The sequence below is a fragment of the Trichoderma asperellum genome, chromosome 3 (genome assembly GCF_020647865.1).
Source record: "Trichoderma asperellum chromosome 3, complete sequence".
Classification (NCBI taxonomy): domain Eukaryota; kingdom Fungi; phylum Ascomycota; class Sordariomycetes; order Hypocreales; family Hypocreaceae; genus Trichoderma; species Trichoderma asperellum.
In genome coordinates this window covers 323,826-349,468 of record NC_089417.1, presented here as the reverse complement: position 1 = coordinate 349,468, position 25,643 = coordinate 323,826, and the positions used below count along the sequence as shown (strand labels likewise).

The 25,643-nt window shown below is 48.1% G+C and overlaps 11 protein-coding genes across 12 annotated transcripts; 3 read left to right on the top strand and 8 right to left on the bottom strand.

The window, feature by feature from the left end:
- Positions 1-144: 144 nt before the first annotated feature.
- TrAFT101_004708 (uncharacterized protein) lies at positions 145-2,311 on the bottom strand (the record flags this gene model as incomplete). The annotated part of the gene is made up of 8 exons (XM_024902604.2): positions 145-226; positions 286-747; positions 800-1,191; positions 1,244-1,492; positions 1,545-1,652; positions 1,707-1,798; positions 1,864-2,060; positions 2,115-2,311. The coding sequence occupies 8 exons, from the start codon at positions 2,309-2,311 to the stop codon at positions 145-147; spliced, it is 1,779 nt and encodes a 592-aa protein (XP_024759917.2).
- Positions 2,312-4,100: 1,789 nt separating this feature from the next.
- Positions 4,101-4,787, bottom strand: TrAFT101_004707 (uncharacterized protein; the record flags this gene model as incomplete). Its single annotated transcript, XM_024909936.2, has 1 exon — positions 4,101-4,787. The coding sequence occupies one exon, from the start codon at positions 4,785-4,787 to the stop codon at positions 4,101-4,103; it is 687 nt and encodes a 228-aa protein (XP_024759918.2).
- A 245-nt stretch (positions 4,788-5,032) lies between these two features.
- Positions 5,033-8,189, bottom strand: TrAFT101_004706 (uncharacterized protein). 2 transcript variants are annotated; one of them, XM_024905853.2, is made up of 8 exons: positions 7,720-8,189; positions 7,521-7,645; positions 7,374-7,439; positions 6,980-7,296; positions 6,840-6,920; positions 6,173-6,783; positions 5,933-6,115; positions 5,033-5,860 (listed from the first exon to the last, which is right to left on the bottom strand). In XM_024905853.2, the coding sequence occupies exons 1-8, from the start codon at positions 8,184-8,186 to the stop codon at positions 5,284-5,286; spliced, it is 2,427 nt and encodes an 808-aa protein (XP_024759919.2). In that variant the 5' UTR covers positions 8,187-8,189; the 3' UTR covers positions 5,033-5,283. The 2 variants fall into 2 exon arrangements, with proteins under 2 accessions (XP_024759919.2, XP_065983372.1); XM_066127262.1 differs by having other exon boundaries at positions 7,374-7,645; positions 7,720-8,019.
- A 216-nt stretch (positions 8,190-8,405) lies between these two features.
- On the top strand, positions 8,406-10,137 carry TrAFT101_004705 (uncharacterized protein; the record flags this gene model as incomplete). Its single annotated transcript, XM_024909937.2, has 3 exons — positions 8,406-8,630; positions 8,698-9,791; positions 9,857-10,137. Exons 1-3 carry the CDS (start codon positions 8,425-8,427, stop codon positions 10,135-10,137), a joined length of 1,581 nt encoding a protein of 526 aa, XP_024759920.2. The 5' UTR covers positions 8,406-8,424.
- A 742-nt stretch (positions 10,138-10,879) lies between these two features.
- Positions 10,880-11,924, top strand: TrAFT101_004704 (uncharacterized protein; the record flags this gene model as incomplete). Its single annotated transcript, XM_024909938.2, has 2 exons — positions 10,880-11,212; positions 11,274-11,924. 2 exons carry the CDS (start codon positions 10,880-10,882, stop codon positions 11,922-11,924), a joined length of 984 nt encoding a protein of 327 aa, XP_024759921.1.
- Positions 11,925-12,396: 472 nt separating this feature from the next.
- On the top strand, positions 12,397-13,835 carry TrAFT101_004703 (uncharacterized protein). The gene is made up of 3 exons (XM_024902605.2): positions 12,397-12,878; positions 12,937-12,986; positions 13,080-13,835. Exons 1-3 carry the CDS (start codon positions 12,555-12,557, stop codon positions 13,690-13,692), a joined length of 987 nt encoding a protein of 328 aa, XP_024759922.2. The 5' UTR covers positions 12,397-12,554; the 3' UTR covers positions 13,693-13,835.
- Positions 13,836-14,227: 392 nt separating this feature from the next.
- On the bottom strand, positions 14,228-15,169 carry TrAFT101_004702 (uncharacterized protein). Its single transcript, XM_066127261.1, has 2 exons — positions 14,434-15,169; positions 14,228-14,412 (listed from the first exon to the last, which is right to left on the bottom strand). The coding sequence occupies exons 1-2, from the start codon at positions 15,146-15,148 to the stop codon at positions 14,285-14,287; spliced, it is 843 nt and encodes a 280-aa protein (XP_065983371.1). The 5' UTR covers positions 15,149-15,169; the 3' UTR covers positions 14,228-14,284.
- Positions 15,170-15,680: 511 nt separating this feature from the next.
- On the bottom strand, positions 15,681-19,150 carry PRR1 (serine/threonine protein kinase prr1). The gene is made up of 5 exons (XM_024902606.2): positions 19,066-19,150; positions 18,748-18,994; positions 17,923-18,631; positions 16,627-17,872; positions 15,681-16,564 (listed from the first exon to the last, which is right to left on the bottom strand). The coding sequence occupies exons 1-5, from the start codon at positions 19,071-19,073 to the stop codon at positions 16,108-16,110; spliced, it is 2,667 nt and encodes an 888-aa protein (XP_024759924.1). The 5' UTR covers positions 19,074-19,150; the 3' UTR covers positions 15,681-16,107.
- Positions 19,151-19,462: 312 nt separating this feature from the next.
- TrAFT101_004700 (uncharacterized protein) lies at positions 19,463-19,816 on the bottom strand (the record flags this gene model as incomplete). The annotated part of the gene is made up of 1 exon (XM_066127260.1): positions 19,463-19,816. One exon carries the CDS (start codon positions 19,814-19,816, stop codon positions 19,463-19,465), a length of 354 nt encoding a protein of 117 aa, XP_065983370.1.
- Positions 19,817-20,200: 384 nt separating this feature from the next.
- Positions 20,201-21,796, bottom strand: TrAFT101_004699 (uncharacterized protein; the record flags this gene model as incomplete). The annotated part of the gene is made up of 1 exon (XM_024900426.2): positions 20,201-21,796. One exon carries the CDS (start codon positions 21,794-21,796, stop codon positions 20,201-20,203), a length of 1,596 nt encoding a protein of 531 aa, XP_024759925.2.
- A 2,044-nt stretch (positions 21,797-23,840) lies between these two features.
- On the bottom strand, positions 23,841-24,752 carry TrAFT101_004698 (uncharacterized protein). The gene has a single exon (XM_066127259.1). The coding sequence runs from the start codon at positions 24,707-24,709 to the stop codon at positions 24,197-24,199; it is 513 nt and encodes a 170-aa protein (XP_065983369.1). The 5' UTR covers positions 24,710-24,752; the 3' UTR covers positions 23,841-24,196.
- Between the last annotated feature and the right edge of the window lie 891 nt (positions 24,753-25,643).

Here is a 25,643-nt window from a genome sequence, read left to right as displayed (position 1 = left end):
ACTGAATGGAATCTAACCCACACGACTAATCTTGATGATTTCTCTAGTCTGCCCATTGCTCCAATATACTCTAATACTCTAGCAAGAACCATGGGAAGTAGAAAAGAAATTCGGGGTCGGCTCAATTTAGTCCTGACCACATGTCTAAACAATTGGCAAGACGACATAGCTTTCGTAGCCCTCGCCGATATGGACATTATTCGTTCCGCGCAGCTTTCTCTCGTCCCTTGCCGATTGTCAGTTCTTGAATCATACCTAAAGATGGTTTCAAATGGGAATATTGACCTGTCAATTGGGTCGTGGCAAGCAAAGGGATCCGCGCCTGCGGGGTCCTTGGGCGAGATCTCAAGCACCAAACGTTCGCCTTTTTCTACAACCACGTTTGTGGGCCAAAGCTCAATCTGCAGATCGTATACTTGACCATTTATCACCTCTTTCTTGTCGGACTTTTTGTGACTTGGTACCGGTACTGGAAGGTGGAAGCTATCAGGGTATGGATTCGGGTCGATGGTGCGATGGGAGGCGCGGAGCCAGCCAAACACTACAGGTGTAGGAGTTCCCATGCTCGAGCTGTACAAGGACTCGTTCCCTTGTGCGTTAATTTTTCGAAGAGCAACGTGAACGTCGAGATCTGGATCGGCTTCGCCCTCATTGTCGGTTAAGGAGGCAGCAAGACGGACATGTCCATGACCTGTTACTTCGTACTCCTCTTCAGCCACTGGCGTGCTGAACCGAATGCCTTCTCCACTACATACGGTATGAGTAAAAGTATCTATGCAAGTATCTGCAATTAACTTACGCTGGCGCCTGGTAAGAGAAGGTAGCGGCAACGGAGGGCTTCTCCCTTGATAGCATGTTGTCAGCAGTAAGATGATATTTTTCATACTTGGTGCGGGCGAGCGGCCACTCCTTCTCATCACGGTACTTGTATTCCAATTCACCTTGTATACTCCCTGGTGTTTGAGTCCCGCGGCGAACCGCAAACGCGACGGGAGCCTGTTTACCAGTCTTCCAGCCGTCGTAGTCGTCGCCCTTGAGGAAGCAGTCGTAGAATGACTTTTGATACGTAATATATGGTTCAAGGTAGTAAGGCAAGTCGTGGCGCCCAGTGTGTATACGCAGGAATTTATACTGAGAACTCGCCCGCATATAGCCCAAGACATTGCCTCGTAGATGCAGACCAGTTCCACCCTGTAGATAATGTCAGCCCGAAAAGTACAACAAGCAGTTCACTTGAATTTACCCAATTGCCTGCACTGAGCAGTGGAATCTGAATTCTAGAGTAGTCTTCGCCAAACATACGGTCTTTGTACCATTCATCATCGATCCATTCATTTTCAAGCAAGAGTTTGGGAAGGTCTTGGTGCAATTCATCCAGCTCGGAGTCGCAGAGCTCGCCCTCGGGTGACGTTGGGCCCCAGCAACCATCCGACCGGTTCTGGCTGCCATAGTGGTTTCGCTTAATCTGCCTGTGATACCAGCCATCGATAAACTGCAATCAATTAGCATCAACAAGGCAAACGGATGGCTCGAAAATTGCATACACCATGATGCATGCCACCATGGCGGCTTCCCTCGCGATAATAGTCACCCATGCCCTCCCAAGGCACCATGCATGTGAGTCCTCGTGGTTGGCGTGCTGCTGTTGGCCACTTGCGCCAAAAGTTAGCAAAAAAGTGACATAGAACCGCTCATGAAGGACCAACCTGATTAAGGCCCAAGTAGGATATTCCTGTTAAGCCGACTTTGCCAGTTGACCATGGCTGGTCTGCAGCCCACTCGATGGCCATGGCGTAATCTATGCTGGCATGAGAAAGTGTACTTCCGTGCTGCCGCCTGAAGAGACCACTTAGAAGCACTCACCATCCCAATCTTGGGTGCTGAACCGCCGGGACTTGCCACTGGAGGCCCCTGAACCTCGATGGTCCATAATAACAACTGCGTAGCCGTGAGGGCACCACCAACTCGGCGCAGGCGCCTCCCAGCACAAATGCTTGCTCTTCATAATCTCGGGAATATCTCTTGCAGATTGCTTATACACTTCATTGTGAATATAAGGCCTAAGCCAGTTATGTTAGAGATTTCCCAAGGTCAATGATGCGTGCGCTGCCTACACATCTTTTCCGTAGGGAGTTGCGGTCATGAGAACAGGGAATCTTGGTCCCCCTGAGCGAGGGAGAAAGACATTTAGGCGTATGCGGTCGCCGTCGCCAACCTCGAACTCCTCGTTGATACGGGCAATGTAGCGGTCATCGCCTTCGTCAACAGTGGTGATAGCCCCGAGAGGCTTATAGTTGTCCTTGTAGCCCATAGTAATCGCAAAAGAAGTGATTGATGCTTAGGATATTTTGCTGTGTCGATCTTGTATACTACCTTGTAGATTCATCGAGGATTATTTGACGAGGATGTCGTTGCAGTCTTATATAGTACGCACGAAACTCGTGAGTCTGGTAAAGTAACCCTTGGGCTTCGTAATAGGCCGAGCCTTATGAAGCACAATATGTCAACTTTGTGGAAGCCGATTATAGAAGCCACTGTACGAACTAGCCAGAGCAATCCGAGTGACGGTGGCGACGCTGCGGGGCCGAAAGAGCTGGGCTCCGAAGGTCGTCGTCCCATAGTATACATGTAAACGCTCGCAACCTTTTTTACGGCTGATGAAGCTGTCCAAACCTAGCTTAACCTGCCGGCCCCTGGCTTCTATACTTCTCTAGTACATAAATGCAACTCAGCATGAGTATGCGGCAGCTCAAACAACTACCAGCTACCCAGTACCCTCTTTTTATCTTCACGGCGGTCAGATTATCAGCTAAGCAGCGCCTCGGCAAAGGTCCGCATTGAATCTCACTCTCACTATCCCCAACGTTTGGTTACTATGATCCTGTACATTTGAGAGAACATTTTACGTGTAAATCTATTCAAGTTGTTAACCCTACTATGGTAGAAGTAGCGAGATCCCAATCTTGTGTATCACCGACCCGAGTGGAGGCTGCCCCCGCTCGGGAAGCGCTTCGCTTCCTTGCAAGTGTTACCGTAGATCCCGCCTGTTCCTCCGAGCTTTGCTGCTCCTATTTCATCTCTCGGATGCCTCCGTCAGAGTGACCATACAACACGGACAATGGGATGCACGATAGTGACAACGTAGGGGTAGTGCAGCATTTACATTCATTGGTAAATAAGGTCACTGTGAGCAATATAGTCGTGTTTAAATCGTGTTACGGTTACACAAAGTAAAAAAAAACGGTCCCCACAGTCACTTCTATATACACTACATAAGCTTAACAGTTTTCAAGATGGTTTCATTACTTTTCCAACCAACAATGTTGCATTTGATGATCTTCTCCTTCGTAACGAGTATGTTATCAATCCCCTTGACTTGAAAGACAAATCTAACGTTACAATACAGAGAAAATACAGAAGAAAGAAAGCCAATTCCGCATGTTTCGGAAGCTCTGAACGATTTTGTGATACCAAAAATTGCTATTTGTAAGCTGTAACCAACAGTCGCTGACTAGATAGAGGTCTTTGTATATGGTACATCTGTGTTTGGCGCATTTAATTGAGCGATGTAATCGTTCAGTTGCCAACACATGTTTCTATTCTCATCTGAGCATTCTTTCGGTGACACAAGTGACCAGCGACACTTGGTCCACAGTAGACCAAACAGATTTCTAGAGCGATGGAATTTGAAGAATAGCAGCATATTACACAATTTGTTTAAATTCCTTACGTAAATGACAGGAGGTCTTGTTTGGATAGACTGGAGGTTATGTTTTTTCCCGGATTCATGGTCGAGGAAGAATGCATAAAGATGGTCAACTCATGATGTCGGTGCGTTCTGTTGCTGGTTCACTGAGGCTTGATTTGGATAGATACGACCAGAGTCGTTATGATCATATCCACAAGACAATTTATAAGAGAGAAGGAGTTTTCCATTTACTAAGCTAGATCCTGTCGATAGAAACACATATAACATAATACAAATACACCTAATAGCTAATCCATAAGACAGTCAAATTCGATGCCGATTGTTTTCGATACATTGGCTTCTTTAGAGCACTCACGGTAGCCATCCAATAAAAAATCCAGAGTTGAGGTAATCACAAACCCAGTTCGCGTCTAATGGCATCGATTCCTTCGTCCAATCGTCCAACTCTCTCCAAGATAGTAGTTAGTAGCACGATCACATTCATGTGACTCGCGTCGACCTTTCGCCGAAGATCTGCCACGGAAGCTTCGAGCGCATCGCATCGCCTTTTGAGAAGTGCATCCTGATTGCTGAGAGCTTCTCCCATAGTGATGCGACGTGCCGCTCTGGAGGATGATGGAGAGACTGTGGGGCTGAGAGTGGGAGTCGCGATGTTCTGAGCACTGGACCGAGAGGGCTGAGTTTGAGTCGTAGTGACGGGAGTCTGCTCGGAAGGCATGATTTCCGGTGATTGCTTCTTGACAATACGGCTGGGAATCTCTTCATTGTCTTCAGTCTCGGATTCCTCCTCTCGCTTGCGTTTTGCGACGTGTCCCTGAAGGTATGTCGAGGTGAGGTCTTTGATATCGAGAGAACCAAAGATAGGTTCAAGATCTATCTCAAGGTCGACCATGAGTTTCTGGCTGAGGATCTCTGGGCCGTAGATGGCCTTCAGCATCACGTACTTGGGCCAAGAGGGGTTGGTTGCCAAGTCCTTGTACAGCGTATGCTCTCTGGGATCGTCGATGGCATCCACCTGGACAACGAAAGAACAGTTCTTCAGCAGTTGAATGTAGATTTCTTGGTCGGCCTTGGTCATATTCGCAGCCTGTGCCCAGTATGCATGTAGAGCGCGCTCAGCTCGGCACCGCTGCTCGGGAGCATCCTTGATTCGGAAGTTTGGGTCTGGGAGGTCTTCGAGATCAAACCTGATCGGTGGGATCTGAGGGCTTGGGCATGGATTGGCCGATGCCACTTATCATTGCGGGCGCCAGTTGATTGAGAACGATAGAGATTGGTATGAGTAAAACACGAGGCCAATTTAAATATGGGGATGATATTAGACCACAATCTATTACATTGGTATTTATAGCTCAATAGTATCGCAATTTTCTCAACAATAGATACCATCTTCCAAGCATTCTCGTAGAGCGGAGGTAGGTTTCATGTGCTCTCGCACTCCCATGATGCCAGAAATGACATGACTCTACTTCTATAGAGTCACCACATCATTTCTCGTAATCTAGATATTATTATTGCTGGTAATTAAGACGAGAAAAGAGAGTCTGATGCACTAAACTAGAATATATTACACATTATCGTAGAATCCCGTCACTCATCTTGCTTGATCCCACAACAAGCGGGCCGTAGACGGCACTGTTTTCGTAGCCAAGAACAAAGTCCGGAAAAACATCCTCAGAGAGGTAAAAGTCAGGACTAAGTAGCTGGTCAACGTCGCTAAAGTGCGGGGAATCGCTAAACCAGGGGTTGGCTGGTTGTTGGTCGCTCATCATCATTGCGGCCTCTGGTGTCATGAGCATAGAGATGCCATTCGGCTGAGGCTGTTGTGGCGCTGGTGATGGCTGTAACTGCAATTGTTGTTGAGCATGCATAAAACTGCGGTCACCAGTGCTCTCAGAGATAGCTACATGGCTGAGATGACTGTCCGAGTTCTTATCCTTTTTTGATGCTTGGGAACTCCCTTTCTTTAGTATCGTCTGAGCCCGTTCAAACAGTCGGTACATGACATCGGCGCTCCAGTACGTCCCTCTCAAATTTGATAGCACAAGCATATGAAGCTGAAGTTTGTTCTCTGCAAGACCGCGGATTAAAGAATTGGATGATTTACAGTCGTATAGATGAATCTGCATAGCAGGAATCATTGCCGTTATTCTACGCGATGCAGATGATTGTCAATGTCAAAATCCCCATCAGATGTTATACAGGAGAGAGATTGGCACTTACATCATTGGCTTCAAGTATCGTATAGCATCAAGCTCAATGAGACTCTGCAGCAACCCGTTTGTATGCGATGCAGCTTCACGAGCTCGGCTTGTAGCCGTTTGTCTCCAGTGGGAATGTGCCCCAACCGGGAGAGAGCTGGATCGACTCAAGGCGTATGGCCGGTAAAGTATTGCAATTGAAGCTCTACGGAGAACGTCAGCTGCTGTCAAGAAGTAATCATCATGTTGTTGGGGTACAAACTGGTAGTATAAATCGATCTGATGCGCATGAATGCTTAGCTCCTCGCTGGAGTCCCCCGAGGTCACTTCGTCTTGCGCCAACGATTGCAGCTCTTGTGCATATTTGTCAATCTCCGCCATTGTAGGTACAATCCCATTCACACGATAATGAACTCTCAAGATGTTTCCCAGAGTATCGCATATCTTTACAAGCCGAATCCACATCTCTGCCAGAGCTCTCGAATCGGTGGGAATAAATTTGGCACTTCCTGGGTTTGTGACAGATTCTAGCTCGTTCAAAACGTCCTCTACCACAGGAAAGGGGGTATCACAATCTTCGCTGTGAATTCGCATTGGACGACCCCGAGCCAAAGACACCCATCGATCTCTGACAACACATGCCCACCATATGCGACGCATCAGAGACTCTCGCGCTGTTGAAGGCGGTTTCTTTGTACGGCCCCTCAAGCGAGAAGATCTATGGAGGCCGATATTTTGGGACAGAGAAATGGCAATGCCTATCCAGTACCAAGCTCCAGTGTGATCTTGCGGATCAGTATACCAGAAGCCCAATAAAATGACTGACTGAATGAGCACCAGCTTGTCGGTTCCTCGATCGACATCATAGAGGCACTATATCGGCTTAGCAAGCTGCAAAGTTATTGTGCATCAGTTTCCAAATCACTCACTTTGGCGCGTTCATACATTGCAGTTTTCATCGCCTTCCTACTAGCGAAACCTGCTTTTCGCAAGACATCTGTATCGACAAACTGTAAGGGAACGTCACATAAGCGCGGGCAGCTACATGTGAGTTGGAAAGCCGACTTACATTTGCCGCGGCCAATAGCATGCTCCAATAAAGCAATAGGCTGATGTTCCGAGAGCCATTGCTGCAGTAATCGTTGAGAAATGCAGGCGCATCAATTATCGGGAGGACGAAGTGAACATGCTGAAAGTAGCATCGTATCAGCTCGTCGCACACCTCATCTGGAAGCTTGGAAAAGACGCCTTGAAGACGCATGTATTCCAACTCATGAGGTTTGTGAGATGTTGTTGTAGATATAACGGGGGGTATATGCAAGGTTTCTTCGGGAGATTCAGGATGACAAAGGTCATATACAGAGTGACGCGGGCCGCGTCTATCACCTAAGAGCTTATTGTGAGCTTTTTTTCGCCCCGCCCCCTTTGTCCTAATTCCCAACAGAGGAAAGAATTATGCTTACCGATGTAAGTGAATGAGGTGTCTTCTGACAAAGCTGCCTCCGGCGCGGCTTGGCCATAATCATCTTCTATACTCATGACATTACTTTTAGACTGTGATCTTGATGCCAAGAGCACATAGCTATAGGAGTGTTCTGGAACGTCTCTACCTTGTATAGCATCAATGGGCGGCTCTGACAGCCTGCCAGTAGCAGCAGTCTTTGGGTATGAGATTCCAGAATCGCCTCGGTTTATATCCGATAACGGCAGTTGTTCGCCCTTTTTCCTCCGAGGTCTGTTGGAAATCAAGCCACACGTGTCAATATGTCTCAGCTGCCCGCCATTAACCTTTCTTTCTTCCGCTCTTACCGATGCTTTTTGCGAGGAAGAATCACGCAAGATCCCCCGTCTCGCTGACATTTTGAACATGGGTTACCGCCAGTGTGAACCACATCACAACGCACTTTTCGCTGATTACAGGCTTGGCAAGCAACGCGTGAACGATTGCGTGGAGCAGCTATACCCGCAGTACTGCTGCCCCATAGGTTGCTGCTGCTGGGCCGCGTCACATATGGGCCATCCCCAGATTCCATGATCGGTAAAAGATAAGTAAATATCTGGGGAAGAAGTTTGCCGCCGGCAGAAAACGAAGATGAATGCAGGGAGTCGATCCAGCTTACTTTTACTCCGGATGAAGAATCCCCAGCTACGCCACAAACCCCAACTTTTCGGCGCCAAGCGACGAAGTTGTTGTCGCGAGCTAGAACGGCTAATTCGGCAATTAAGAATCGATAGTCGCGTTCGATTTCTGCCGAATATTTCTTCACATTGACCATCTACCATGGCGGTTCACCACAAAATTTTCTCCTCTTACGTTGTCCTTAAGGATAGGCAACATGACAGGCCATCAAGGAAAAGAGCGGGGGCTGTCATAATACCGGCATTTCCCTTGCGTTACAAAATTTGCCGAGACAGAATCAGCTACTTGTTAAGCTATACGCTAGCTACGCCTAACGGATCAATATTATAAAACGTCTTCATCGCTTGGCAGCGAGAACTAGCTGGAATATCGCAATGCATACCATGCAGCAGCAAGACAACTACACAGCAGATTGTTCTATTACCATGGAGCCTCGCGAGATGGAATCTCTTGACGACACAAAGATTGACAGGGCGGAGGAGATTGAGAAGATGGAGGACGATACTGCCAATATGAAACCGAGTCATGATCCATTTACTGCAGAGGAGGAGAAGCGACTTATACGCAAACTCGACTTCTGGTATGATAGTATTCTTTCCAATGACTTACATTGTTTTACTTGGCCTGTATCTTACATTAGTCTACAGGATTGTCCCCCTCATGATGGTAACATATACGCTGCAAAGCTACGACAAGGGTGTCATGAGTGCTGCGACACAGTTCAATTTCAATGCAGATTTGAAGCTTACCACTATTGTCGGCTATGAACCCAATGGAACCCCCATCACCAATAACCAGAAATACGCCAATGCGTCGATGATTTTCTATATTGGATACCTGGTTGGCACATATCCCATGATGTTTTTATCACAGCGCTACTCCACATCCCGTGTGGTAGCATGTGCGACTTTCTTATGGGGAGTCGTTCTCATGTCTACGGCTGGATGCTTCAACTATACTGGCATCATGCTTAACCGTTTCTTCCTCGGATTCCTGGAATCGGCTGTCGCGCCCTCGTTCACCGTCTTGGTGACCTTTTGGTGGACAAGAGAGGAGCAGGCCTTGCGAACGGGATTCTGGTACAGCTGCGTTGGCGTTGCCACGACTATCTCTCCTCTTATCAATTACGGCTTGGGCCAGATTCATGGGTCCCTCCCTTCTTGGAAGCCCATTTTCCTTATCCTCGGTGCTATCACGGTTCTGTGGTCAATAGTTCTCTTTTTCTTCCTTCCGGATAATCCCATGACCAGCAAGTACTTGACCGACGCCGAGAGGCACATTGCCATTCGCCGCCTCGAAAGAAACAATGCTGGTACCGTCAGCCATGAATTCAACAAGAGCCAATTTTTCGAGGCTTTCCGCGACTACAAGCTATACAGCTGCTTTTTCATCGTCCTTCTTACCGGTGTGCCATCAGGTGCTCTTGGAACTTTTGGCACCATTGTCATCAACGGTTTTGGCTTTGATCACTTCGACTCTCTAGCTCTCACATGCCCCATCGGCGCAATTACCGCCACCTCAATTCTTCTTTCGGGTTACATTACGCGTAAATGGAAGAATACGCGTTACCTGCTCATTGTCATCTGCGGCTTGATCTCTCTTTCTGGAACTCTCATCTGTTGGTTTGGGCCTCGCAACAACAGAGGGCTGCTGTTTGCCGGCATTTTCCTAGTTGCCGTGCAAGTTGCCTCTGGCGGTCTTGCAGTTTCTCTGGCAGCATCAAATATGGCAGGACATACAAGTAAGTTCTCTTCTTCTGTTATAGCATATACTGCACATCAATATCAGTGTCTTACTGTTTCCCAGAAAAGTCCACAGTCAGCGCGTCAACCTTCGTTGGCTACTGTGTCGGAAACGTCATTGGTCCCGTGATTTTCGGTGCATCGCCGGGGCCAATTTATCATGCAGGGTTTGTCGGAAGTTTTGTTTGTTTGTGCGGTGTGGTAGTCATTGCATCTATAACTTTTGTTCTTCTGCGCAGAGAAAACAAGAAGCGGGATAAGCGATCTGGTTCGCCAATGGGCCTCCACTCAATTGATGAAGATCTTACGGATATGCAAAACGAAGATTTTAGATATGTACTTTGATTCAGAGTAATTATTTCTAAATTATTTTATTAAGCTATTATTATTAATATTATTTCTTAATTTTACCCCAAGATTCAAGGCAACATACACAAGTCTTATTAGGTAGTCGATGTTCTTCAAGAAACGTGTGTGCAACTAGAAGTAAACATATACGCAGTTCTAAAGCGAGTAACAATATTCTATACCGACACGCTCCTGGCAAATAATGCCACGGCTGTGCTTTTTCCAGGGTATATCGTATGAGGTATACATTATTATTAATTTAGAATACCAAGACATGATAAATGCGTTTTGCAATGTCTACAGCCAATCGATGTAGGGTGGCTAAGTAACCAATAGCGCACATTCAAGCTACTTTGCCGACTTTCCGGCATTGCCACGTTTCAATTCACCAATTAGCTCTGGATCCAAAAAAAAAAAAAAAAAAATATAGCGCGGTATGGCTGGTTAGATGCTGATGATGAGCTTATACTTGCGGTGAATTCGGTATTGGCTAAAAATAAAAGGCAAAAGTCGGTAGAATCTCATGATTTAGTCACAGCTGATCAACTTTCTCCGGCTTATACGGCTTGTAACCCCAACATGGGGGGGTTCAAGGGGTAAAGCTTTCTAGACTGGGATGCAATCGTACATAAAATGCGCAATTCTCCGAGACAATTGACATAAGTGGAAAGTGCGTTTCATTGTTCTATTGTTGTTTCGTCCTAATTCGGAATTCTGTTGTCTCTGACTTGCTTACACAATGCTGTGGCTTAGAGTTGCATTCTTAGCTGGGTTGGGTGAAGCCTTGGCGATAACCAAGAGCCGTTCACTGATCTCGCTAGAAGGATGTCTTAAAAGATTACCTCATGGCCAGTCTGTTGGAAGCGTTGCCAACGTAACAATCACAAGCGGCGGGTTGTTGCGCTACTTTCTCATCTCTATACCACCAACCTACCATGCAGAGGCTCCAACGCCTGCCATCTTGTCTTACCATGGTGGTGTCCGGACCGCCGAGGACCAACTACAATTAGATCAGATGACGAATCCGGAATTTAACACGAACTCGTTTGTAATTTATCCTCAAGGTGTCAATGTATGTATCTTGAATATGCAAAGTTGCAGTTGCTAGAGGCAATACCAACTAACAAACCAAGAACACATGGCAAGGCGTTCCAAACATCACCATAAACGATGTTCAATTCACCACAGATATCCTCAACCATGTCCAAAGCCAATATTGTATTGACTCTGCCCGTATCTTTGCAACTGGAAAGTCGGACGGCGCCGGGTTTTGCAATGTCTTGGCCTGCGACCCAGTAATGTCTCACCGCATAGCTGCGTTTGCCCCAGTTTCTGGCGCTTTCTACATCGATACGCTGCCTTGTGCACCCAACGATGTGCCCATCCCGTGTCACTCTAGCAGAAACAACATTCCATTTCTCGAGTTTCATGGTGGCAACGACTCGACGATCAAATATCAGGGCGGGGAGCGCAAGAAAGAATGTCTTCCATCGATTCCGCATTTCATTCAACAATGGGCTGTAAGAGACAGACTTGGCCTGCACAATGTCACAACGCAAATCTCGTCAAACACTGTGTCTTACAAATTTGGAACTGGAGTCAATTTTGGATTGGTGGAACATGTATACGATGCAGTTATCGGACACGATTGGCCTAGTACTGCACCAAATGCGGATAACCAAGTAGTTGGGCATCATCTTGCAAGTTTCAACGCTACTCCGATCATTTTGGATTTCTTTAAACAACACCCTTTGAGCTTTTGGGATATTATTTCTGAAATATAAGGTAGCGGGGGGGAAAGACAATAGCATGATTGGTTTACATATGGAGAAAACATATAGTAGTATAATTTGTAGACAAAAAAAAAATGCAACTGTTCTCCATCCATACCTTCTCTTCCCTTTTCTTTCTTTGCAAATCAAAGTATTTAATTTTCATCTTAAATCGCCTTTGTTTTCAACATAGAGTAACTGTAGACACTCAATCGGGAAGCGCACATTTGATAGGCCTGCAAGGGCTCAACCACAAATGCTACTTGCATCGAAAATCTGGGGTGCGTGACACTAACGGAATGCCAAGACGTCTCATCTGTCAAGCGTTAGTGTCAACACTACGGGCGTATTTACTGGAGTTGACCGAAATAACCGAATCTACCGAAACCCCTTGCTTGTCGGCTAAAAAGTCAGAACCGGCATATAATTGCCGGGTAAGCGTTTCCTCTATGAGCATCGGCTTGGATATATTCGATTCTTCTATTGCTATAGAAAAGTATATTAGAATTAGCGAGTTATTCGTAAGCCACACTTTATTCCCGTTTATTCCCTTTATTCCCTTATATTTCTGAAAAGATATTTAAGCATTCTAACTGTTTGCTTGTTCATGCATTCAATAACGTCGAGGAAGGTCGTGTCAACATGTCAGATTCGTTGCTCTCCCCAAGCACCACGCCAGATGGCTTAGAACCACGCTTTTCTCTCCCAAGCACGACTCCACGTTCTAGCAAAACTCCTCTAGTAATAGGTGGCGTGACAATCTATATCTATGGATTAGAGGAGATAAAAAATAAATCCGGAGTGGACGTGGGTGTGCTTTATCTAGCTCACAACCGAACAAGGACGTACTTGGTGACAGAGGGCATTGCGCATGAAATATTGCATAGGTATAGAAATGATGGAAGGAACAAAAAAATCGAGATGATTGCCGTCACCATGAATATGAGAAACCATGGAGATCGTGAAGTATGGACCATCCACTGATCTATCATCAAGACAGCAACTAACATGGTACACTTACTAGGTTAGTCGAGAAGCAAACTTGACTTGGTCAGGCGGCAATGAAAATCATGCGTAAGTCACAAACTCACCAAAAAGATAATTCTGGTTTCAATATTCCCTTTCCATTTCGTCGAATGAGGCTGAGACTTGTTGTTTGGCATATAGTATGGATTTGATATCTATGATATCCGGAGCGACCCAAGACTTCAAACTTGTTCTCGACTTTCTACCAGCCTACCTTCCACAATATACTCGATTTCACAACATCATGCTTGGTGTATCCCTGGGGGGCCATACAACCTGGCGTATGGCATTAGCCGCGCGTGACCAAATCGAGGCTTTCGGAATGGTTGTCGGTTGTCCAAATTTGACATCTCTCCTCCTCGAGCGCCTAGGCATTGACGCTGCAGTATTTGGCGTAAAGGGAGAAGAATTAGAAACAATTGATTACGATCAACTAGAAAAGGTTATGAACGAACAGCAGCGACGACGATGGCCGCGAGCACTGGCTGAACTGATCCGCGAGGACGATAAGAGAATACTTGAAGAATTTCCCACCAATGTGCCACTGTTTATGTGTAACGGAGAGTACGACAAACTAGTTCCTTCACGGTATACTTCATCATGGCTAGAAAGAAGAAAAGCTATGCTGGATGGAGGCATGGCCTCGGAGGAAAGCAAAACCAGGCTATTTATACAAGAAAACACGGGGCACAGCTGTACCAAAGAAATGGTAGCGATGCTTGCCGACTGGCTGGGAGATTTATACAAACTGTAAAATTGGGCGCGGAATGGATGAGTCTTGTCTTTTTTTTTTTTTTTTGTGGACTGTGAACGAGTTTACCCTCTATAGACGGTATAAGGAGAAAGTACTATTAGGAGGCGAAAGTTTGCTATCCTAGGCGACGCTGCAAACCATCCTTAATACCCTATTAGACATTATTTGAAGCTGCAATGAATTTATAACATTCTTTTCATGCATAATTCTGTTTATAACTGATATTCTGTACTAGTGCCTTGATGTTGACTAAAGGGTTGAAGCGACCAAAGGGCGTCGGCACCCGGAACAGGATTCGATGAAGTGGAAGCGACACACTTGGTGGTATTGCGCGGTTAAATCTTCGTATTCGAGCTAACCAAAAGACCATTAGGGAGTACCATCCGGAGATTTGGCCACTTGGTAATATACATCCGTTACCAGTTAAATGATCCCCAGTAACACACATCAAGAAACGAAACCAAATGAACATCATTATCATATATTGATTCAAATTTCTCACCCTAAAATTCCTTCATTTCATACATTCTTTTGCCTCACCAAATACTAAAAGCAAACCTCTTTACTGTCCGTCAAGCACAAAGACAACGATTTACAAAATACCCGGAATAAGAATGCCGCCCAGCAGGCCGCCCTTTTTAAGACCACCCAACAGTCCAAGACCACCAGTAAGGCCTCCCAGACCCCCCTTCAAACCTCCCAAACCGCCAGTCAGGCCTTCTAATCCACCAGTCAGGGCACCCAGACCTCCAGCACATCCACCAGTGAGATTAGAAAGTCCAGAAGTCGCAGATCCCAGCCCAGAGGTTGCTCCTCCAGCAGTGCTTGTCATAGTTCCTAGTAGAGCTCCCAAGACTGGGATGCCCTTAAGGATGCTGAGAAGGCCCGTTGACGAGCCTAGAGCGCCAGCAGCGGTGCTGTTAACGCCAGTTGTATCAGCTCCAGCCACGGGAGTCGCAGCATTAGAGCCGGCCGCAGTCAAAGCAGCAATCACACCATCAAGGATGTCCAGAGCAGTGGAGTTGGCGGAAGTAGGAGTGACAGTAGGATCCGCAGCGTCAACAGGAGCAGTATCCGCAGCGTCAACAGGAGCAGTATCTGCAGCGTCGACAGGAGCAGTATCTGCAGCGTCGACAGGAGCAGTATCTGCAGCGTCAACTGGAGCTGGATCATCTCTCTTGACGTTACCGGCAGCGTCGCCGTGGAGCGCGGCCATGAAGGCGTCCATCATTTGCATCTCCTCCTGGCTCATTCCCAGCTCCTGTTGGTGCTTGGAGAGGACCTTGAGCACAGCCATCTGGCGCTCGCTGAACATGTCGGCCAGACGGATATTGGTGATTGAGGAGGCATCTGTGGACATGTCGGCCGCCTTACTGGAGTTCATGTTCATGTCTGCGGGGGCAGCGATTGCGCTGCCCGCGAGAAGAGAGACTGCGGTGGCGGCTGTGAATCTCATTCTGACGGCTCTATCTTGTGAGTTTTTCTTTTTTTCTTTTTTTTGTATAATGAGTAGACGTTATTGATTTGTTCGGTGTTTGGTTGCTGTTAATGTCTGTATGAGCGTCGCATGCAGACTGCTGTATTTATATCCATATCCACCATGAATATAACTTCCAGCATTTGCCAATGACTCTTCTTTTGATAAAAGGAATGGCGATCTCAACTCTGCCTTGATTCCTACGATCCTTGAGTTGTTGGATCGACAAATACATATTCAACGCAAGAATGAGCATGTCTGTTGATCAAATCGGTCGGAATGTAAGATAACGAGCCGAGCAACCGAGCTTCTCTTCAATATTGAGACAATATGAAGCGTCATACCAAGTCAAAACGAAAAGTCTCACATACAAAGGGGTTGGCATTCATCAGCGTAATGTCTAATATTGTGAGCGAAATACGACATTGTATTTATCGTCCAAGACATCCTTAGTCATTCTTCTTTCATGGCCTTCCCACCATGAAATTTGTGCACCTTCTTGGACATATGTGGGTAACTCAATATATTTTACCTATCACAGCCGAATTCTTGCCAGAAAAATACAGCATTATAATAACAGCGGCCATTCTCGCTTGATCGCCTCACATAGACAAGCTATGCTCTTATATGTGTGTTAGTCGATAGCTTCAGCCGTCTTTGTTCTATGATTGAATCTAGACTATCTAGTTCAGGTCAAACGTTGCAGTATCACTCCTTCAGAAATATCATCATCCGTGCCCATATGATCCTTAAAGTAATATATGACACATTGTCATCGCATTTCCCCCATTTCAACACTCCATCTATATGCATCCAAATGACCTGGAAACTTAAACAATATATGAATGCTCCCCGAGTATGTACATATGGACATGATATACATATATCGATTTTGATAATCTCAAGCATAATTGCGCCATTTCAAGTATATATCCGTCTCAGCCAAATCGAATCCCCGAATTGGCGTTCCATGTTCCTTCTTGGCCTTGAGGTCCTCCGGGCGGCGGCCCTCCAAATTTAATTCCCATGGATGGGTTCCACGTTCCAGGCATTGGACTCGACTGCTGCCCGGGTTGTGGCTGCATCTGTGGCTGTTGCATTGCTCCTCCAGCCCAAGATTGAATCGATGCTTCCGCGGGACTCTGGACTGCCGGTCTAGAAAATGAGGTCTGTTGCTGCGGTTGTAGCGGTTGTTGATACTGTTGATGCGGTGGTGGCTGTTGTTGCTGGTATGCCTGCCGATACGACTGTTGGAATTGAGGTTGTTGCTGCTGCTGTGGGGCAAACTGATGGTTGTGGCCGATAGGCGGTGATATGTATCCTGGTGAAGGATTGCGAATAGGCTGCTGGTTATTTTGAATGTTGAGATTTGACAGAGTCGGCATATTGAGTTCCCTATACCATCTTCATTAGCCCGCAATCAATCAATCATATGACACTTCCAGATGTTTACTCACTCTTCCAGGTTCCTTGCCTCTATCCGTCGCTCGGATACCCACGCTTTGATAGGATCCCGAAAACCATTGGCAACGATCCTATTGAGATCATTATAGAATTTTCTTCCTACTTCCAAGTTGTTGCCAATTTCCTTGTACTTGAAGTACGCGCCGTTCAATTCCTGCAACACGTGCTCGCGCTCACGATGGCCTTTTCCGTCAACGAGACGCTTCTGCGATTCGAATTCTCTGTTGGAGCGCTGAAGCAAAAGCAGAAGGTTCTCTTGGTCTTGCGCTTCCTTTTCAATAGCTTCAATCTCAGGCTCATAGAGCTTGTCTAGTCGCTTTTCAAAAAACTCTTCAAAATGAACCGTCTGCAAGGGCGTCGTAGTATATGTGCGTTCAAGACGAGCTGCTTCTTTGAGAATATCAGGTTTAATGTCGTCGCGCCGGACTGCCTCCCGTAAAGTCTCCACCTTTCTTCTCCTCTTGCTTTCCATTCGGAGGATATCATTATAAACACTTCGTACACGCCCAACTGAAGCTTTCAGATCGCTTGAAGTTTCAATAGGCGTGCTTGTGGGTACGTAGTTCATCAGAGATTGATTTGAACCGGACAAAATCTCTAGCATCTCTTTATTTGCGACGAATTTCTCGCGCACGGCGTCGTCGCTGCTTGCGCTGTTTTGAAAGTAGCCTCCAATTTCAGTAATCGCAGCCCAAAACTTTGAGCCTGTGGGATCAGCTTGGCTCTCGGGTCTCAGCCATCTACTAGTTCCGTATTTCCTGCGTAACTCGTCATCCTGCTCTTTTTCTGCTGCTAGCGCTGCTTTTCCCTCCTCATATATCGCCCAGTCATTAGATCGCAGCTTATCAATGTCAATTAAGCTTCTCTGAATCTTGTTAATCGCATCAGACTGTCGAATTTCCTCTGCGTGCTGAATTAGGCTCGGTGGAAGGCCAAGGGGTTTTTCCAATGCCATTAAGGATCCAGGTAAGCCAATGGTACTGAGCAGTGTATGGATTTTCTCTGTTAGAGTCTCTAGCTCCTGTATAATGTTTTGGTTTACCATTCGGTCTCTGCGTTCCTCGTAGATCGATATAGCAACGTGAACCGAAAACGGGACCAGCTTCGAGAAAAGTGCTGGTCCAAGCTCGCCATGGTCACTTAGGTAGTCGAGAGGATTGGCTACCTGCGGGGGCGTTCTGGCAGTAGCCATATTTGCCCTTTCCAGGATCTTCAACTCGGCTTTTGGAGGTACAGGGTCTTTATATGTGTTAGCAGCGATATCCAAAGCCAAATGAGAAATAACGTACTAAGAAAGATCAAGTCATTGTCCTTTTCAGCTCTCTTCAAATCTTCTTCTAGCTTGCGTTTTAATGCCTGCAGGTCCTCCAGGACTGTCTTGTTTAGAGACGCAACTCGGCCTTCCTTGATACCGTCATTCGCGCAAATGACAGCGTCCTTTAGCCGAGCAATCTCTTCTCCGTATTTTCTCTTTTCTAGACAATCGCACGCAGCGCGATACTGTGCAGCTGCGGCGAAATGGTGATGCTTTGCGTTCATGTGATGAATCCAGGGGCTGCTAATGGCCTCGCTGCTAACCGCGGCATCCGCAGCCAAGTTGTACAGATCAGAGACTCTTGCCGCCAGCTTCGCAATTGAGGCGTCCTTGTAGCCGTCCATCACAGCCTTCTGCCAGAAGCACTCTTGGCTTTGCGCCAGAAAGAGCTGTACAAGGGATTCGAGCGTATTGTTGTCCATGTCGTCGGGCGGGTTCGACATACGCAGCTCGGGAAGCACGGATTTCTGGACATGCGACAGCACGCCTGCGGCAAGAGAGAAGTAGTTTGCCGCTGACTTTAGACCCTCGGTGTCTCCTCGAGGCGTATTGAGGGCAAGCTGGGAATAAAGCGCGGCAAGGTTGTAGAGAATGTTCATGAGCTCGTATTTGAGGTTGTTGCGCGCCATCGGTCGCTCGGTGTGGTAGCCAAGAGCGGGATACCAGGTGAACTCGGCACCAATCTAAACAATCCAAGTAGTCAGCATCCATGGCACAGTATAGAATCTTCCCCCTCGTTTTTGTATCTTTTGATGCTATGCTTCACAAAAAAACAATTCGTAAGGCGATATTTACGCACATCGATTGGAAACTTGCCGCCTATCCACACGAGCTGTCCCGCATACACCTGGAGCTTCTTGATGCCGCTCAGATGCGGCTCTCGCACATTGGTGGCGTCTCGTCGCAGCGCGTCAATCATCTCCAGATCGTGCTGGAACATGTCTGGGTGCTGGTCATATTTGGTGTTTATGTACTGTCGAATCGTCGTCGACAGAGAGAGTTGCAGAGACCGGCGGAACGGTATGCTCAGGATATTGCTGGAAGGCCTGCGTTGCAAAAAGCTGTCAGTACAACGCTCGAAGCAGAGAATAGAGAATAGAGAATCGGAATTCCATACGTAGACATGGTGGGCGCCGGGCCGCTGTCGAGAAGACAGGCTATTCGAGGACTGCGAATAACGAATGTTGGGGAAAGGAAGCGCCAGCAGCTATCATGACATAATAAAGCCCGAGTGTTTGATCTTTTCGCCTTGCTCTGCTGGTTGGCGGGGCATTTGCCGGCTGTCCATAGAGGGGCGGATGACTCAGCAATGCCATTCTCGACGACGACAAGAGTTGATACATGTACCCTGCACTTATTAGACACTGAAGATACGACACGCCATCCAAGTTGATAAAGGATACGTAGTCACGAGCAAGGCCAGAATTGTTGAATGCGTAGTGTTTCATTGTCTATGTTTCTCCATTTATCAGGAGTATTTGGGTCTATAATCTTGCCGGTCTGCCTCGTTCCGGTCACGCAGTAGCCTCCCTAAAGCCATCTTGCATCATATAAGTCAAAGCGATGCGGCGCTGCACTAGGCCGACATCACCAAAGCCAACAAAATCTACATGACATACATCCCAAACCCATGCTCCAAGATGAAGAAAAAAAAAAGAGGAAAGTAAAAGAAGTAAAAAACAAAGAAGTTGAAGCAAACAAAGTCGGTTCAAAGAGAAACGCAGCTTCTTCCGAGACGACCACTTAGACAGAGAAACCTCCAAGTAGTTACCAAATAAAGCCAGGGTGTTTGCTCTGTGTCCCATGACTAGGTCCTGTTTCCCGATTCTATTACACGAGATACAAGTAGGTGATGATATCCAGCCCATTTCCGGAACGCCAGCCCTCGGGGAAATAAAAGAAAGAAAAAAAAAAAGAGAAAAAAAAAAGAAAGACGAGCTTTCAAATTGTCGCGTTTGAGAGCGTTTCACATTTCACTGATTGGCTTTGAAACGGTCATTTTTCTTCGTCGACTGTCCTCATTTTGCTGGGCCACGGTGGCCCTCTGTCGAGAAAAGAAAGTAGCTGTACAGTCACGGTGTACTAGCCGGTAGCACAGCTAACCAGAGTGCAAATGGTGACACTTGGAGGAGAATAAACAGACACCGTCTCCAGTCTGTTCCACGTTACCCTTCTCTCCAGACATGAGGAATAATTTAAGGTAGTGCCGATCGCGGGGCGTACAAATGTTGTATTGAGCCAGGATTTGCTTCTTATGATGGGATCCAAACAAGCTCGATGACACCGTCAATATTGCTCATCGGCTGTTTGTCGGCGTGGATCCATCTTTCGTCATCCCTTTTGCGCGTGTATGTTTGTAGGACAGAACCATCCGATTGGACTTCTGATTCTTGGAGCTCCCAAGAGATCTTGCGGCCCGTCTTCAGGAGTGACTGTCGGCGCGGTCCAAACATAAAGTCAAGGTTCCAGCCCTTGTTTTCCGGCGCCGCGTACAGAGTAGCTTCCATTTGGTTGGTGTCAAAGGTGATGCCCTTTGGGTAGTGGGAAATGGAGTAGCCCGAGATGATAAAGTCGTCGGTTGTTTGGAAGCGCATCAGGGAGCAATCCTCGCCGCAAGCGTGAGCAATCTTGGTGTACTGGCCAGGCTTGGCAGTGTGCCAACCTCCGCCGCGGTAGTGGTGCAGCGAAAGCGGCTTGATTCCCCATTCGTAGAAGCCGCTGGGATGTCCGAAGAAGTCGAGTTGCCAGAGATCCCAGAGGGTGGTCAAACGGACCTCGGTATTCTCGTAGATGCACTTGCGCAGGATAATGTCTCCCTGAGGACCCCAGCCAGAGTTGGACTCGAGAATTTTTGCTTGCGTGGTGCAGCTGCCAAAAAGGTTGGTGATTTTCTCAGCCATAGACCGAGACAGGAAAACGCCGGCCCCTCCAAAGGCTTGCGAGCCGTGACGCTCAATAGCGCCCACGTCCTCGGACAAGGTGCCGATATACATGTCTCGAGTGTGGTCAAAAGTAGCCATCTTCTCAATGAGGCCATGCATGTTGGGGAAGAAGGTGTCATCATCGCAAGTCACCAACCACTTTTTGCTTGCTGCGTCAGGGTGGGTATAGAGCGTCGGCACGAGAGTCAAATAGCGGACAGCCATCTCCACGGACGAATTGGAGTGATAAACGTCGACGTCGATGCCGACATCACCCAACATGTTGGCCACTTCTTGAAGCTGGTCGTCGGTTGCGTCGAGGAGCATGAGAAGCAGCTTGCCGCCGTTTGAGTTGCCATGGCTGTCGGTGAGCCAAAAGATCCACTCGTTAATCGGCGTTGTGTTTGGATCCAAGAAGCGTTTGTAGGTGGTCGAGACACCAAACATGAACTCGGAGGCGTCGACGCTTCGAGGGTAGCCAGAGGCAGGGACTTGGACTTCCAAGGGGGCGGCACAGGCATCGCCTCCGCCTAACCGTTTCCCCAGCTCAATGGTCCTAAAGCTATCTGGCAGCAGCTTTTGTGAAAGCTTGGTCATTCGCTTGCGCTCCAGGCCGTCCTTGCGGGTGAATCGAACGTAGCGCTTCATGTACTGGAATCTATCTTCAAGCTTGTAGCGTTCTTTGATTTGTGTGAGGTGGTCTAGGTCAGCGTTACAATCCATCTTGATGTTGACCTTGGGAGCACTGGACTGCTCAGTGGTCTTGTTGTCGAGTGGCTGCTGGCTCTTGGCGTGCGAATCTGTTCTTACGCCGGCTTGCTCGAGGATCTTGGAGCTGACGCGAAGGCTGTCGTTGCGCACGGTGGCCATGAGAATAAAGAAAACGCACAAGGCGCCCAGGATCGACCGGACGATTGGACTCTTCATGGTGATGACTCGATTGGGGCCCGGTAGCAGTTTGGCGCCCATGCTAGAAAGATCAAGATGGTGGAAGGTTGTCTGGCGTTCTCGTCTGATGTGAGACGTAGATCAGGAAGGCCCGTGTTTAGTGCAGTGTGAAGGACCAGCAAACAATGCGTTGCTTCTGGCGCAAAAGCTGCTTCTCAGCTATGACCCAGCCGCGGGTGAAGCCGTGCTGAGAGTCAAGAGTCGATCTGTGAGTGATACAAAGCGAGTGTAATGGTCGGTAGCCAATGAGTAGGTGGAAAGGCGTAGGCGAGCCAGCGATGCAAACGAGGCTCCGCGGCTGGAAAGAGAGGCGAAGGGGCAAAGGAGTGACACAATCAAGCTAGTCCGAGGGATCTTGATTCGAGTTGAGGCGGAAGAGGAGATGCAGGCAAACACGCAAACAGCCGCTGCAAACCAGATCCTACATAGGTCGATCCGGCAGATTCGACTGCGAGGGATTAGCGAGGATGGAGGAAGAGGAGAGGAGAGGAGAGGATAGAGAATGGGAAAACGAGTAGAGGGCGAAGAGGAAAAGAGGAAAAGAGGAGAAGAGGAGAAGAAGGAAAAGTTTCTGGTGTAACAGCTGGCCTGGGAGCTCAAGCCATAAGGCAGGAGACGGTGGCCAGGCCAGAGTAACAAGACGAGTCAAAGGAATTGCCAGTCTGGTATAAAAAGAGGGTCTGCTGAGGGCCGAACTGTGCAGGGATTTGGCTTGTCATTGAGGTGGGTGTGGATGGCCCAGATGGAAGATTTTGGTGGGGGCCTTGTTTGGGGACTCGACACGGACGGAGGGGCCGGGATGGGGTACACGGCGGCGGCGGTAGAGGGACTTGGACAGCACGCAGCTTGCGGCAGAGATTTGCGCATAAACAGGAGGTGACAGGCCAGAGTGCAGGTAGATGTACGCAGCACGGTGTTGGAGCGTGAGTACTCCGTTTGTGGTTGCTGCTGGGCACTGTACGAGCGTTTCTGTGTGGAGGTTGCAGCACATGTGTACCTACTTATTTACGGAGCACATCCCTAGATTTGCTGCACCATGCGTATAGAGCATAGGTGCTAGTAAAATACGGTGAAAGTAAGCCAGCTGAAGCGATAGAGCATGTGCCTTGGCCATTCGAGGCTTGCGTATAGACACAAGTTGCGAGCTGAGCGGTTAGTTTGATATGGGTAAAGTAAGTATGGTAGGTAGGTACTAGTCTTGGGAACCTTCAACGGTATCTTGCAGGTACTGCTACTTGCATGTAATTGAAGCGATTGCAATGCTGGGTTCTGTAAAAGAAGATGGAGTACCTACCTAGTACTAGTCTAGTTCCTCCTACTCTCTATGGTACTGTATATTCCCCAACTTCGTGCATATATCCAAGTACTTACAGCAGTACCCATACACTCGCTCGCCTTATCGTATTCTCATTTTAGCTTGGCTTCTGGAATTCCTCAGGCCAGCCTCGCCCGTGTGGCTTGGCTCCCTCTGGTTGGCTCGCAAAGCATAACCAGCCCGGCCCGAAATGTGCTTTGGCCTTGAGCTTCTTTTACTAGCAGCTCAGCTAGCTACTACCGGTAGCAGTATGCTTATACTATAGTAGCAGCTAATATCGACTGATCAAAAACGAGCGTTCAGAAAACTTGGAAAAGAAAAGCCATCTATGTGATACTGGGAGCCGTGTTTGATCTTTTTCGGGTCCAGCCTGGTTCTGCAAGTATGTACAAGGGACCTTACACAGTACTTCCTGGGAGGTTATAGTCCAACGCGACCATTTGCTTACCACCAAGGTCCTAGATAGTAGTGCATTAAATGATATTACCCTAGCTGTGAGAAATATATACAAGTCAGACAAATCAATGATTAGAGAGAACGGCCACTACACAGCCGAGATAAACTCCGTCTGTAAGCTTGGATGGCCACCAAAATGCTGACCTTCCAGATCCATCAGGGAGCCTGCCTTAGTCTACTGTACAGGTACGCGCCCGGAGTACAGTGCCCGAAATCAGGGGCAGCAGTTGTTCCTCGTCTCTGCCAGTGGCTGCCAGCTGTTGTTCTGTTCTTCTGCACAGCTACCTAGGTACCTTAGTAGTAAACAATGGAACACTCTTGCTATCATACAGTCCAGTACTATCACGCTATGGTTAATAGTAGTGGGTACTTAATACTGCTGTCGCTGCTATCCTTTGCTGCGTCTTCTTTGCTTCCCTTCTTTAATCTTCTCGACTATTCTCGAGCACCATTTTGCTATCACGTCTGTGGATACCACAACAACTGCACTTCTTTTTTTCCCATGTGCCAGCTAAAAACCCCCTGGGCGGCCGTTGATCGCTGGGTCCCCGCGGGCAATGCCCGTAAATCCATGCCAAGAGCGGGACGGCTGGACGGGTCTCATTTCGTCAGAGCGCTCGCATCGAACAACTCCTGAGAGCCTTGGGCGGGGACCGATACTGTGTGAGCATGTACTTGTACGATGATCGAGGAGCTTGCAGCGCGTGTGCTGACTTGAGACAGGTCTCTGTACCTGCAGACACAGTCGCTCTGCCTCGTTGACCGCTGAACAAGCAGAGAAGGGCTGCTTTGATAGGCGAGCAGACAGATGCAGGGGCCAAGATTACAGCCGCATGAAGCATTTCCTCCTGCCTATCAGTCATCTTGACGTGATTTCGAGGCTGAGATGGCTGAGATGGCTTGGCACGAGAGGTCTTCAAACGTTCGCATGGCGTGCGGAAGCTTCGCTCGCCGTGCCTGAGCGACGCCAAGGCGAGCGTGACTGGAATTCGCACGGCAGCATCGCGATGAAGCCAGAGCAGAGCCAGCAAGGCCGCACAGTTATCCGCTCGTTGCAGCTGCTCACCGGCTGGCCCCCCCTGAGTGATTAATCCTGCTCCATTGTTCTCGCCCATCTCCATACAGTGTGTCTGATGTTATTAGGCATTCCTCCGATCGCCGCCATCCTGTAACGCTCGAGGCGGCGCGATGCAGAACCAGAAACGGGGCGCGCGAAAAAAAAGCCAAGTTTTGGCCCTGCCCTGTCCGGCGGGGCTGCGGATCCAAGCCACGATCCACTGAAGAACAGCAAAACAGACTTTTTTCCAAGTCTTTAAACGTCATTGGCGTCTCTCTTTTGCCTTGTACGGTGCAGCGATCGGCGGGAGAGCCGCGCAATCATCTGCCCTGAAGCATTGGCTCAGGGGACGGCGTTTTGATAGGGGCGGCGAAGGACTTTTCATCACTGAAGGTTGATAGAGGCGTCCAGCCTTTTTGGCCAAGCATTGAGATTGGGGCTAGAACTTTGACAGTGGGCGGTGGCCCTGACAGGGCAGTTGAAGCTAAAAGTTGACGACAGGGGACAAAACCGCAGGCATTGGAGCAGCACTTTTGACTTCTCCCCTTCCGTGATATTACATACTGCTGCCGCCTATACTATGCCAGTACTGGCAGTAGCAACCTGCCCGAATGCTGATTAGAGCGTCGAATATTATCGCCGTCTTTGTCATCGAAAGGAGATGCCGACTGCGCTACGCTGCTGCTGCACGACAGAAACATACTGCTGGTGGTATCCTCGTTGCCATGGACCAGGGCCAGCAGGTTAAGCATCAGCCAAGGCCGGCTTAGGCGTCGCGATCTGCGTTTCTAAGTGATTGCCAAGAACCAATCTGCCGCTTGGCTCGGCTGCCTCAGTTGGACTTGGCTTTCAAAGACCCTTGTCGTGCTCTAAACATACATATGCAGCATATGGTAGGCGGCACAGGGGTGGCCAAGGAAGTGGATATCCAGTCCACAGCCGTGCCGTACTGCAATAACCTGCAATAACATCGTCCCTGACTAGGCAGACTATGGAAG

What these genes read in the sequence shown, in the direction of transcription:
- TrAFT101_004706 (XM_024905853.2), bottom strand. Translation starts at nt 8,186, where the DNA reads ATGGTCAATGTGAAGAAATATTCGGCAGAAATCGAACGCGACTATCGA. An exon ending in GCCCATTGATGCTATACAAG is followed by an intron (nt 7,440 to 7,520) that starts GTAGAGACGTTC and finishes TCATGAGTATAG; the next exon opens with AAGATGATTATGGCCAAGCC. An exon ending in CAATGTATGAACGCGCCAAA is followed by an intron (nt 6,784 to 6,839) that starts GTGAGTGATTTG and finishes AAGCCGATATAG; the next exon opens with TGCCTCTATGATGTCGATCG.
- TrAFT101_004702 (XM_066127261.1), bottom strand. Translation starts at nt 15,148, where the DNA reads ATGAGATTCACAGCCGCCACCGCAGTCTCTCTTCTCGCGGGCAGCGCA.
- TrAFT101_004698 (XM_066127259.1), bottom strand. Translation starts at nt 24,709, where the DNA reads ATGGAGATGGGCGAGAACAATGGAGCAGGATTAATCACTCAGGGGGGG.
- TrAFT101_004703 (XM_024902605.2), top strand. Translation starts at nt 12,555, where the DNA reads ATGTCAGATTCGTTGCTCTCCCCAAGCACCACGCCAGATGGCTTAGAA. An exon ending in GAAACCATGGAGATCGTGAA is followed by an intron (nt 12,879 to 12,936) that starts GTATGGACCATC and finishes TACACTTACTAG; the next exon opens with GTTAGTCGAGAAGCAAACTT. An exon ending in GGCGGCAATGAAAATCATGC is followed by an intron (nt 12,987 to 13,079) that starts GTAAGTCACAAA and finishes TTTGGCATATAG; the next exon opens with TATGGATTTGATATCTATGA.
- PRR1 (XM_024902606.2), bottom strand. An exon ending in CAATGACTTGATCTTTCTTA is followed by an intron (nt 17,873 to 17,922) that starts GTACGTTATTTC and finishes ACACATATAAAG; the next exon opens with ACCCTGTACCTCCAAAAGCC. An exon ending in GAGGCAAGGAACCTGGAAGA is followed by an intron (nt 16,565 to 16,626) that starts GTGAGTAAACAT and finishes AAGATGGTATAG; the next exon opens with GGAACTCAATATGCCGACTC.